Raw genomic sequence first — 11303 nt, 5'->3', positions numbered from 1 at the left:
TACCTAGGAATCGGGTCGGTACCTTAGCCAACAGTTTTCCAGTATGGATCGTATGGATAGCTGGCCCATAGTAAATGGCGAATCTGTTTAAATATCTGGATCCCTAAGTATTGGATAATATGACGCGGATGGAACCGTTTGGAATGTGGTTGGATTAACGCTACTACACTCACTAGCTACAGTGGATTATTATGCTAACCTAGTATTTACTACCTAATGTGCCTGTGATACTAGAAGGGAAATCTAGACTTTTGTTTTCCTCCTTTCTGGGCCTACCTACATCTTATTGTAGGGGATATTGTAGGGGATGAGAGCGCTAAAATAAGATGTGGAGAATCGGGGTACCTGTCTTGGCCCCCGATATTCCTATTTCATCAAATATCCCTATTTTATCGAAGTTGGCGATTGCGCACGAGTTAAATTAACACCACCTACTACTGTCACTACTGTCACTACTGTCCTTGTGCTTCATAAATGCCCGTTAATAAAACTGTCCTCGCATACGCAAACACATTCAAAATTTGATTTAATGCTGTCGCCGCTTCGTACACGGCTCTCCCTTAATATCAAGTAGGCAATTGCTGGATAGAGACTTGTATTACTCCCTCCTGTCGCTTCGGCGCAATAATCAGTAGTCCGCCATGACCTCCAAAGCTATGTGGGAAGTCGATCCGGAGACCAGATCAAAGGTATGTATTGCTATCTAGTTGGGATTTGAAATGAATTAATATCATCACAATTAGCATAGGTAGTTATCTATCATAATATCAAACGCTTGCTAACCGTCAGCTTGTCTTCAGCTCCTGGCTATACAAAAGACGAACAACAACAACATCTGCTGCGATTGCAACGCCCCGAACCCGCAATGGGCGTCTCCTAAATTCGGCGTTTTCATCTGCCTCTCCTGCGCTGGCGTTCACCGGGGCCTTGGCGTCCACATCTCGTTCGTTCGTTCTGTTACCATGGACGCGTTCAAGCAGGCCGAGATCGAGCGCATGCGGCTCGGTGGTAATCAAGGATGGAGATCGTTCTTCGAGCAGCACGATGATACTAAGATGCGTGGTCTAAACTGGGACGATGCTACCATTGCGGAGCGATATAGCGGCGAAGTAGGTGAGGAGTGGAAGGAGAGGCTTAGCGCCAAGGTTGAGGGTAGGGAATACGTGCCCGGTGAGCGAAAGACCACACCACAGCCTGCCGCCGCCGCCACAAAGCCGGCCGGTCCAAAACAAATCAGCAGGACTGGAACACCGCTGCAAGGCGTAGCAACGAGTGGAAGTCGAACAGCAAGCCCCAGCCGACCAGGTGTCAAGGCTAAAGTTGACGATGAATATTTTGCGCGTTTGGGAAAAGAGAACGCGTCTAGGTCGGCGGAATTGCCGCCTAGTCAGGGAGGCAAATACGCCGGATTTGGAAATACGCCTACACCTGCAAAGAGTGGTAACGGAGGGCTCCCAGATCTATCGGAGGTGCAGAAGGACCCAGTAGCGGCGCTAACAAAAGGGTTCGGCTGGTTCACAACGACTGTAAGCAAGACGGCCAAAGGAATCAACGATGAATTTATTCAGCCTACAGCTAAGCAGGTAAGCACGAGAGTTCGCACGCTTAACCGCATAACGAAGCGAACACAGTTGCTGACCCTCACAAACAGCTTTCAGAATCAGACTTCGCAGCACAGGCGAGAGTTGCAGCAGGGAGCGTAGGTAAGGCGGCACAGGCCGGCGCAATGACAGCACAGGAACGGTTTAACCGCTTCGTTGAGGGATCCGACGAGCGAAGGCAAGCCCCGATAGACGAGAGTAAGAAGGCATTCTGGGACGACTTCGCCGCCGCCGCGGATCAACGGCATGGTACCGGGCCTAAGTATAGCTCGGTCGGAACTTCAGCCATGGGAAGAGGAGGAAATAAGAATGCGCCGGCAGCGACCAAGAAGGATGACGAATGGGACGACTGGTAGTGGCCGGGCGGGGATTGTCAGTTTATACTACCCAGGTCTCAAGTCTAAATGAAGAGACTGCACAGGTATCGGGGTGTGCGATTATACCTATAGACGACGGACACGATGCCATGCTGTACAATTACCTGGTATGCCAAATGGAGTTCTGGGTAGCGTATATATACACATCTATGTATTAGAATCAATATAAAGGGTGCAAATATTCTTTTATTGCGGCAGTATCCGAGTAACAGGTGCCTACCTATTACCAAAGTAGAACCAACCGTGCTAAATAATTCATAATAGAATATATTTATCCTAAGGAGGTTATTTACAAGTATGTAGGTAGATAATCATGTGGGGCCTCTTTGGCCGAGGTTTTTAATAGTAGAAGCGCGGCTATCGCCGGTCTCGGTCGCGGATTTTCCTGCGTCATTGAACGGAGCTTCAATTAAGGTTAGCCGAAGCATTGAATCCAACAAGAGACATAAGCTCGGTTACTTAGACTTTCACTTCTCCCTTCGCTTTCTTATATAGAGATAGCTAGCAAAGCTGCGAACTCGCCATGTCAGCATTACGCATTCTCGTGCCCATAAAGCGGGTAATTGACTATGCGGTAAGAACCGTACACATAAGGGCAAAAATGGAACGAGGGGATAAGCTAATGGTCGTGTTCCTTATCCGCAGGTCAAACCCCGTGTCAACAAGGCGCAGACGGGCGTCGAAACGGCTGGCGTCAAGCACTCTATGAACCCGTTCGACGAGCTTTCAGTCGAGGAGTCGGTGCGGATCCGCGAGAAGAAGTCAGCGCCGGGCGGCGTCGAAGACATCTGCGTGATCTCGGCGGGCCCCCCGAAGGCCGCGGACGTGCTGCGCACGGCGATGGCGATGGGCGCAGACCGCGCCATCCACGTAGACGTCAAGGAGGGCGAGGACCTAGAGCCTCTCAGCGTAGCCAAGCTGCTCAAGGCCGTTGTCGATAAGGAGAAGAGCAACCTGGTCATCCTCGGCAAGCAGAGCATCGACGACGACGCGGCGCAGACGGGCCAGATGCTGGCGGGACTGCTGGGCTGGCCCCAGGCTACGCAGGCTAGCAAGGTCAAGTTTGGCGCTGGCGATACGGTCGAGGTCACAAAGGAGGTTGACGGCGGCGCGGAGACGGTGCGCGCGAAATTACCGATGGTTATCACGACGGATTTGCGCCTGAACGAGCCCCGCTATGCGAACTTGCAGAATATCATGAAGGCGAAGAAGAAGCCGCTTGTCAAGATGAGCTTGAGTGATTTAGGCATTTCGAATGAGAGACGACTTAAGATTGTTAAAGTTACAGGTACGAAAATTTTTATTTTTATTTTTTTACCATTATGTTGTCTTAGACTTTCTTCTTATAATCTGTACTAACTTTTTTCATTACAGAACCGCCGCCGAGAGAAGGTGGCGGCAAGGTTGAGGATGTGGATGGGTTGATTTCGAAGTTGAAGGAGCTGGGAGCGATATAACGAACGAATAGAGAGAATGGCTTCATGGCCAGTCAAATTTCATATAAGCCACGATGAAGCTTAAACGTAGATATGGGATATTTTATTTCTATGACGAATGAAGCCAGCCCTACGGTTTTCGTGTCTGATAGAGGGGCCACGGAAAAAGCTAGACTTCAATAGTTTTCACGTCTAGATGGTTATTATATTGTTGAGAGCTTCTTGGTTATTATGGTAAATGAAGATCTGTTTAATCGAGACAACTACCTAGAAACCAGAATCATGTAACTCAATTTTATAAAATCTACAAATACACTAGCATATAAACCCCCTCTCTTTCAATACTACATGTAATAGGTATGGCCTCTCGGGGAGTTGTTTCTATCGGATCCTCGGTATGGTAAGGAGGAAAATAATGTTGCAGTTCCACACATGGTGTTTGTAAGTGTTGAGCTAACTTATTGGTCGGTGTATTAGTAGAGCCAATAATGTCCTTCCGCACTCATATAACGAAAGCATTGGGGGTTTCACAATAACAAGAGCCAATCGCAAGGGACTGGTTTTGTGTACAGATTGCCCAGGGCACATGGCTAATTTATTAATCTGCGTGGCTTAAGGGAGAGGTTAGAGATGCATTGGATCTGACTAATATGTACTACCGAAATGTTGTCATTTTAATGCAGTTGAAGTTGCAGCATTTGCATACTACTAGGTTAGCGATTATAACACGGCAAAGTCAACATCGCCACGAAGTCTTACATGTGTGAAAAAATTATAATATAGGTACCTATCTTATAGTAAAAGTAAAAGAATTGTCGTGATTTGATTGATCCAGTTTAACTGCATACGTACACTCACTATCCGAAGTTAGTAACCGCTATTTTGGCCTTTCTTTGCTGTAGATAGTATCCGGTCTACGTCAGGGCGTTGAGGCCGTTGATAGGCCGAAAACGGCCTATAGTAAATTTTCTTCACACTTCCGTCTGGCGGGCCATGGCAAGCCAATGTATGTACCTAGAGATAAGGTAGCTGCACCTGTTTTACAGTGTGTAACACAGAAATGCAACACATCTAATTGGACTATTGAATGTTAAATATGGGGCTGCACTGCATGGTTAGCTTGGGAATTTCGGAAACCAGTCAGAGATCGCACAACCTTGAATTCTTAGTCCCCCGCTATGAAAACACCTTTTTTCCCTTCTTTCCCCGGTCCCCTTTTAAAAACTGACAGTACTCCCCCAATCTGCCTTATTACTATCGGTATTCTTTAGAACCTCTAAACCTCTCTTCTTCCAATTGAGTCTTCCTCTGTTTCTCCTGCCTCTTCTGGTTGGAACTATCCACGTTGCCCTTATGAACGGGCGCTCGTCAGTCTTCACATCCCAGGTACGTTCAATGAAAGATGACCTCATTCTAACTGTCCCTCCCATTTATACTATGCCTTCGTGTTTTATACTATTTTATCTCTCTATCATCACTTTAGCCATTGCAATTGCTAACTATATCATCACAGGATTATATCTCTGGTTCGTTTCACTTCACGAATCTGACTCACCGCTTTCGAGACTAACATATATCTAGACCACTTGTGGCGGGCTCTCTCCGCTTAAAGGAGGCCATTGAATAACCTCATTAGCTCGAACCTTTAATTTACCACTTTAGAACATCATGTTCTCACGACTAGCCCTCAAGGCTGCGAAGCCTGCAGCATTCGGTGCCGCTGGCCTCTCGGCACGGGCCCGATTCCTCTCCACCACCGGCAACTTTGCGGCCCAGTCTATCCAAGGTAGTACGGGCAGGCAGATGCCTCAGACCTTATCCCGGGCTACGAAGCCTGCTTCCGGCATGGAGGCTACACTCACTCTCCGAGTACGTTGCAACTACGGTTGACCTTGACGATCACTATATGCTGACGGAGGAAAAGGATGGGCCTATTTTCCACGGAACGGCTTTCGGAGCCAATTCTAACATCTCTGGCGAGGCCGTCTTTACGACTTCTCTTGTCGGTTACCCGGAGTCGATGACCGATCCCTCGTACCGAGGCCAGATTCTCGTCTTCACTCAGCCATTGATTGGAAACTACGGCGTTCCCTCTAACGAGCGTGACCAGTGGAACCTGTTGAGGCACTTCGAGTCTCCTCATATTCAGTGCGCAGGAATTGTCGTCGCCGATTTCGCCGAGAAATACAGCCACTGGACCGCGGTGGAGAGTTTGGGTGACTGGTGTGCCCGAGAGGGTATTCCGGCTATCTCGGGTGTCGATACTCGTGCCATCGTCACTCACCTACGAGAGCAGGGCTCTTCCCTCGCTAGGATCTCTGTTGGCGATGAATACGACGCAGACGAAGACGAAAGTTTCGTGGATCCCGGCCAGATTAACCTTGTGAAGCGGGTTAGTACCAAGGCCCCCTTTGTTGTGGAGGCCCACAACCCCAAGTATCATATCGCGTTACTTGACTGTGGTGTCAAGGAGAACATTCTCCGGAGTTTGGTGAGCCGTGGGGCTAGCGTAACGGTGTTCCCGTACGATTTCAAGATTCAGAAGGTCGCCGACAATTTTGACGGTGTATTCATTTCTAACGGCCCTGGTGATCCGACCCATTGCCAAGCTACCGTACACAACCTCAACGTGCTGATGGAAACCTCCCAAGTACCCATTATGGGTATCTGCTTGGGCCACCAGCTACTGGCTCTAGCTACTGGAGCCCGAACTATCAAGCTGAAGTATGGTAACCGGGCACACAACATCCCGGCTCTAGATATGACAACCGGGCAGTGCCACATCACCAGCCAGAACCACGGCTACGCTGTCGATGCTAGCACGCTGAGTAGCGAATGGAAGGAGTATTTCGTTAACCTTAACGACGGTAGTAATGAAGGTATGATCTTTTTTATTAGAGGCATCAAATTGTCTGCAAGTTACTAATACGATGCTATAGGCATGCGCCACATCTCCCGACCAATTTTCTCAACCCAGTTCCACCCCGAAGCCAGGGGCGGCCCAATGGATAGCTCTTACCTCTTCGACAAGTACATTGAAGATGTGATGGCCTTCAAGGCGTGCCAGGCTGTTTACAAGGATAACAGGCCGACCCAGTTCATGCTTGACATTCTAAGCAAGGAACGCGTTGGTGTTCAACCGGAGCCTCTGGCTAGCGCTGCTTAGAGAGGCCGTTTTTGGTAGGGGTATACATGGGTATCCTTTTGATTTATTAGGGACCGATTGGGTCAGGATTGTGTCACAAAGGAGTTGATGTATTTCAAATTAAAAACAAAATAAAATGGCGAAATGCATTGTACTTGATTTATTCATGTCTCCTTGTAACGAGTGAGGGTGTAAAATGGAATAGATGAAATAGGAGATATATAGTCTAGAACGTACCTACCTACCTACCTACCTATTATGCCTAATAGTACCTTACATACCTAGGTACAAGTAACTCCTTCCTACGATACAGTTATGTTAGGTTTCACCTCTGTTTCTTCTCGTCTCGTATATAGCAGAGTGACTTGAGGAGAGAGCATGTAAGTACATAAAGTTGTTAGCACTTCCCACTAAGTACCTTACCTACCTACCTAGGTAGGTAATATATTACTAATATAATATTAGTAGGTTACAACTAATAATAGTTGCATATATTTATGAGCTCTTATTTATACTCTACACTGTCACTGGCACTTTATCGTCTATCTTCAGGTAGTGCAGTCGCTTCATAGATACGTATATTTCTAGATAATGGACCTTTTCTTTGACGCCTCAATAGGCAGTTCCAACTCCCCTCGCCCAGTTGGGATCCGACGAAAAAGAGCTGGTTGAAACCAAATTACTAGAATATGAACCCCTGTGCGCACTGCCCCCGGACCGGGGCACCCTATACATACTCCGGCCCATCGAGTCTCCCAGCCTTAAGCGTCATCAATCGTTGCCGCGCTGAGTGCTACAATACGATCGGCTGGGTACCCCCGGGAAGCAAGATCGCCTCGCTACGGCATTTGAAATCCATACAAAGCCGCCTCAACGTGTGTCTGTATTTGGCTCTGCCCTTTATGGTGGCATATGAAAATCGCTTCTTGGGCTTCAAGTACAAAGAAGCGGTATGGGGCGATGGTGGGAACGGGGAGTACTGGCGGAGCTATGCGTATTTTCTGGCAGATTGCCTTGTACGTTATTCATCCGACTACCTTACATGTATGTACCTTACCTTGCCTTGTCTTACCTACATCTCTAACTACAAGCAACCCCCCTTGCTGCCTCATATCTTTCTACTATAATGATGCCCCCGTATTTATATTTCATTCGGGACTAACCTAACCCCTTTTATCGTCCAGGCCGCAACATAACCGGTACCACCAGGATATCAATAAGGAACTAGAGTCGACCCGAGGCAGGAAAAGAAAAGAGTTAATAGGTCACAGCATGACTTCCAAAGGCATATACATGCGACCGGAAAGCGCAGTAACTCTCGAACGTACGCTGATGTGGGCTTTCGAGATCGTTGGTATTGAATTAGGGAGGAGGTTGCTCCTGGATTATAACATAGAAGCGGGCTACACATGATTGCCTACCTAGAATAAATACTCTCACTATGTGCCTGCCTGGTCCTTTGCGGGAGTCTTCATCTATTCGCTATATGGGAGTAGGCGGTATCACCGATGGGCTTTGGGGTGCGTATTGGCTAGAGCTACGTTAGGAAGTACTTATCTGGTTAGTTGGGAATATTCTTCACGAAATCGGGGGAAGAAAGGGTAATGATACATAGGTTACGCCATCGGCTTCAATTTGCTTTTGTTCTTTTCGGAATGAAACGTCCTCTATTAGCACGCGCCTTGCGCATTTGCCTATACTACCTACATAGCTAGGCGCCCGTCTGTCTTGTAGTAACTCGTGATGCCATTCGCCCATAGGGCTGGGCCGGGCTTTGCTTTGCTTTGCTTTGCTTTGCTTTGCTAACTTGCTTGCTCTCGGACTGGGTATCCTTCCTTCCCTGCCTCCTTATACAAATGCGCCGATGCGTCCGTCCCGTTCTGCCTTTGCGATGCTGTTTCCGTATGTGCTTTCTCTCTGTACTCCGTAAATGCTTTAGACCTTTACTTTTTTTTTTTAATAGACTTTCTGCGAATGCTCTCACGCGTGGTAACGCTTCTGGCTTGATCATCTCGTTTTCATATACAGGCACTCTCACGTATTTAGCAAACCAGCAATAACTCACGTAACTCACTTGGCCGTTCAACCTCGAGTCTGTCTCCTTAGCGGGTTAGTTTAGTAACGGCTGTAGTTATCTCGTCGACTTGGCCTATCTCGGCCGTGGCCGTGGCCGTCGCGGCGGCTCCCTCTGTCGTCGGCGTATCGCGAGCGTCCGTTGGGGCCGGATGCCGAGGAGTCTCCGGGTCGAAATCGATCGCCGCCTCGAGGGACGCCGTGGAAGATGGGCATGCCGCCACGTCGTTTGCCACCGCTGCCTCGGCGACCACGCCCGGGTTCGCGGGCTGGTTCGCGTGCCGGCTCACGTACCGGCTCACGTCTCTGCTCGCGCTCGCGCTGGCGCTCGCGCTCCCTGTGCGGCGGGCGGATGCCAAGGAAAATCTCTGGGCCTCTGTCGACGAGCGTCTCGCCGTTCTCGAAGTAGTAGCGCTTGTACTCCTTGCCGAAGTCTCGATCGAAATCCTTGGTCTTAGCTGCTGCGATCGTGTCAAGTCGTCGTCTGACCAGCTCGTCTGGAACGGGCTGGTATGTAACGCTAGGGCACGCGTTCGTCGATTGACCGGGCTGTTCTAGTCTTCCCGCTCTGCTCGGATGCGATGCGGGTGCACGGGCGGAATTGAAATTGCGTGGGCCTGTGGGCGCGCCTTCAACGCCCGGGAATGGTCGGGAAGGGCCGGTGGGAATGGAAGGTTTGCGCTCGGGCTGAGGTTCTGGTGCTGGAGGTGCTTGCTTTGTAGTAGGGCCGGCGCCGTCGAATTCTTCAAGTTTGACAATTACGTTACCGTCTTCATCGTTGTCATACATGACCTCGTAGCGATTGGTCGAACCGCGCCCTCCGGTGGATGTCTGCTCCATATCAACCCACTCCGCGAAGCGCTCTGACGGAATGAAGTCAACCCACAAAGCCTTGCGGTTGGTTTCGTCGGGCCAGACGCGGTTGTGAAGTGCGGTACGTACCCTTGAGGCAGATGAGATCGTGTTGAACACGACAAACGCGTGTGTTCGGATAGTGTCAAGATAGAAATCAACAATAGTACCTTCTTCGATGGGAGCACCCATCGGCGTAGCGAGGTCTAACAGGTGGTCCTTGACTGTCTGCAGTCGAAGAGGTCTCATAAAGTCCTTAATGTACAGTGCAGAGGTTGCGGGGTGGATGGACGGCTCTACGTCTCGTTCTATCTCAGCCGGGTGTGCGGTATAAGGTTGTTGTTCTCGAGAAGGCTCATCTTTGGGGGTTTCGAAAATTGCCTGAGTCTTGTTCGTTACCACTTCTACAGCATGTCCATTTTGAACGTCGGGGTTAGCATCATCTGTCGGTGTCGACTGAACGACACCGTTGCTGTGTTCGCGCTCGATTGGCACTTCATCCTGGACGCCCTCCATCTCGATATCGGGGGGAGTCTGGGTTACACTCTCCTTCTTTTCTTCCTGAGGTTCTACCACTGCATCAACTTTTTCTTCGGTCGAGCTTGCGACGCGATCTTCCTGGCTATCTCGACTCTCTTGTCTAGCTCTCTTATGCGCTACTCCGTCGGCGGATGGAGCAGGACTTAGAGATCTTCGCTTTCGCTTTTGTGAATCCTGTATTAGTTCGGTAACTTGTAGCGGCGTCTCGCTGGCCGATGATTCTAGAGCGGCTTGCGTCTCAGTAACGGCGGGTGCGGATACTTCCTGCGCTGGTACAGCTTCGGCTTCGGCTTCGGACTGCTTAGGAGATTCATCAGGAGGACTTGACTCGGAAACTTCTGGAGCTTCCGTTACTTCTGGGGCTTCCGCTGCTTCAGGGGCTATCTCCACCGGTTGTGCCTCTCCATTAATAGCCTCGGGCTCTTCAGGGGCTTCATCTGAAGATTGGGAAGCAGCTCTTTCAGAATCAGCAGCTTCTAGGCGTGCTACCAAGTCCGCCTTAAGGCCATTCTGCGGTAGACCAAGGCGCTTCAATTCCGACTTTAGGTCAACGACCTTCAGCTTGTTCCAATCTGTAGCCATATTGTAATAAAATAGATCTATGAAAAATTGCACATTGCCTTGATACAAATCTTCATAGAAAACAAAAAGGGCGTTTGAGAGTTAGAAGCGCGGTGTGTCTATAGTCGGGGGTCGATAGAAAGGATGAGGATAAGGATGAGGATGAGGATGATGGTAAAAAGTAGCTGCGAACAAAGAGTTGAAAACCGCAAATTAGAAAAGGCCGGAACCAGTCATCAATAGTGTAGTGAAAACAGATACAGTATTCAGGTGATGCTGTTCTTAAAAGTTGGTATGTTTACGAGAAGATTTGAAGAGGTGTGCAAAGTGATCTTGAATATGGCATTGGGTTTAATGCAAACTAAGTTGGGCGTCGCGTGTGTCGCGGTCTTGCAGACAAAATTTCAAAATCAGGCGAACAGTTGAATTCCAGCTGTCAGTGCCCAGAGCTTCATAGGAGCTTTAAGTGCAGGTGGCACATAACATCATAGGTGCCTGGTAAGGTTAGGTAGCCTCCTTTTTTAATTGGACCTATCCCTATGGAAACATGCACCATACTACTCTAGGACTAGCGCGTCGGGATTGAAGCTTAAGTATGTATGTATTGTACATGTTGTGCAAACCTCACCTATATGTATCTTAAGCTAAATCCTGTTCAACAGGCTAGGTACAACCTTCCATCTAACCTACCTACAGCCGCTCATAGAAACGTGGCGCG

At 49.0% G+C, this 11303-nt stretch overlaps 5 protein-coding genes across 5 annotated transcripts; 4 read left to right on the top strand and 1 right to left on the bottom strand.

Annotated features, from left to right (window-relative positions):
- The first annotated feature begins 236 nt into the window (after window positions 1–236).
- F4813DRAFT_358611 (ArfGap-domain-containing protein) lies at window positions 237–2262 on the top strand. The gene is made up of 3 exons (XM_049243257.1): window positions 237–689; window positions 801–1583; window positions 1652–2262. The coding sequence occupies exons 1-3, from the start codon at window positions 642–644 to the stop codon at window positions 1955–1957; spliced, it is 1137 nt and encodes a 378-aa protein (XP_049099940.1). The 5' UTR covers window positions 237–641; the 3' UTR covers window positions 1958–2262.
- On the top strand, window positions 2254–3745 carry F4813DRAFT_358609 (electron transfer flavoprotein, beta subunit). The gene is made up of 3 exons (XM_049243256.1): window positions 2254–2552; window positions 2624–3266; window positions 3353–3745. Exons 1-3 carry the CDS (start codon window positions 2502–2504, stop codon window positions 3433–3435), a joined length of 777 nt encoding a protein of 258 aa, XP_049099939.1. The 5' UTR covers window positions 2254–2501; the 3' UTR covers window positions 3436–3745.
- An 811-nt stretch (window positions 3746–4556) lies between these two features.
- F4813DRAFT_358606 (small subunit of carbamoyl phosphate synthase) lies at window positions 4557–6869 on the top strand. The gene is made up of 5 exons (XM_049243255.1): window positions 4557–4800; window positions 4928–4940; window positions 4996–5283; window positions 5339–6293; window positions 6354–6869. Exons 3-5 carry the CDS (start codon window positions 5083–5085, stop codon window positions 6578–6580), a joined length of 1383 nt encoding a protein of 460 aa, XP_049099938.1. The 5' UTR covers window positions 4557–4800; window positions 4928–4940; window positions 4996–5082; the 3' UTR covers window positions 6581–6869.
- On the top strand, window positions 6781–8354 carry F4813DRAFT_358605 (uncharacterized protein). Its single transcript, XM_049243254.1, has 4 exons — window positions 6781–6939; window positions 7028–7111; window positions 7179–7603; window positions 7744–8354. The coding sequence occupies exons 3-4, from the start codon at window positions 7249–7251 to the stop codon at window positions 7785–7787; spliced, it is 399 nt and encodes a 132-aa protein (XP_049099937.1). The 5' UTR covers window positions 6781–6939; window positions 7028–7111; window positions 7179–7248; the 3' UTR covers window positions 7788–8354.
- On the bottom strand, window positions 8340–11000 carry F4813DRAFT_358601 (uncharacterized protein). Its single transcript, XM_049243253.1, has one exon. It carries the CDS (start codon window positions 10604–10606, stop codon window positions 8675–8677), a length of 1932 nt encoding a protein of 643 aa, XP_049099936.1. The 5' UTR covers window positions 10607–11000; the 3' UTR covers window positions 8340–8674.
- Between the last annotated feature and the right edge of the window lie 303 nt (window positions 11001–11303).

The sequence above is a fragment of the Daldinia decipiens genome, assembly GCF_022478715.1.
Source record: "Daldinia decipiens strain CBS 113046 unplaced genomic scaffold F4813scaffold_15, whole genome shotgun sequence".
In the NCBI taxonomy this organism is placed as follows: domain Eukaryota; kingdom Fungi; phylum Ascomycota; class Sordariomycetes; order Xylariales; family Hypoxylaceae; genus Daldinia; species Daldinia decipiens.
Note: the sequence above shows the minus strand (reverse complement) of the source record. Positions and strands in the feature narration are given on the sequence as shown.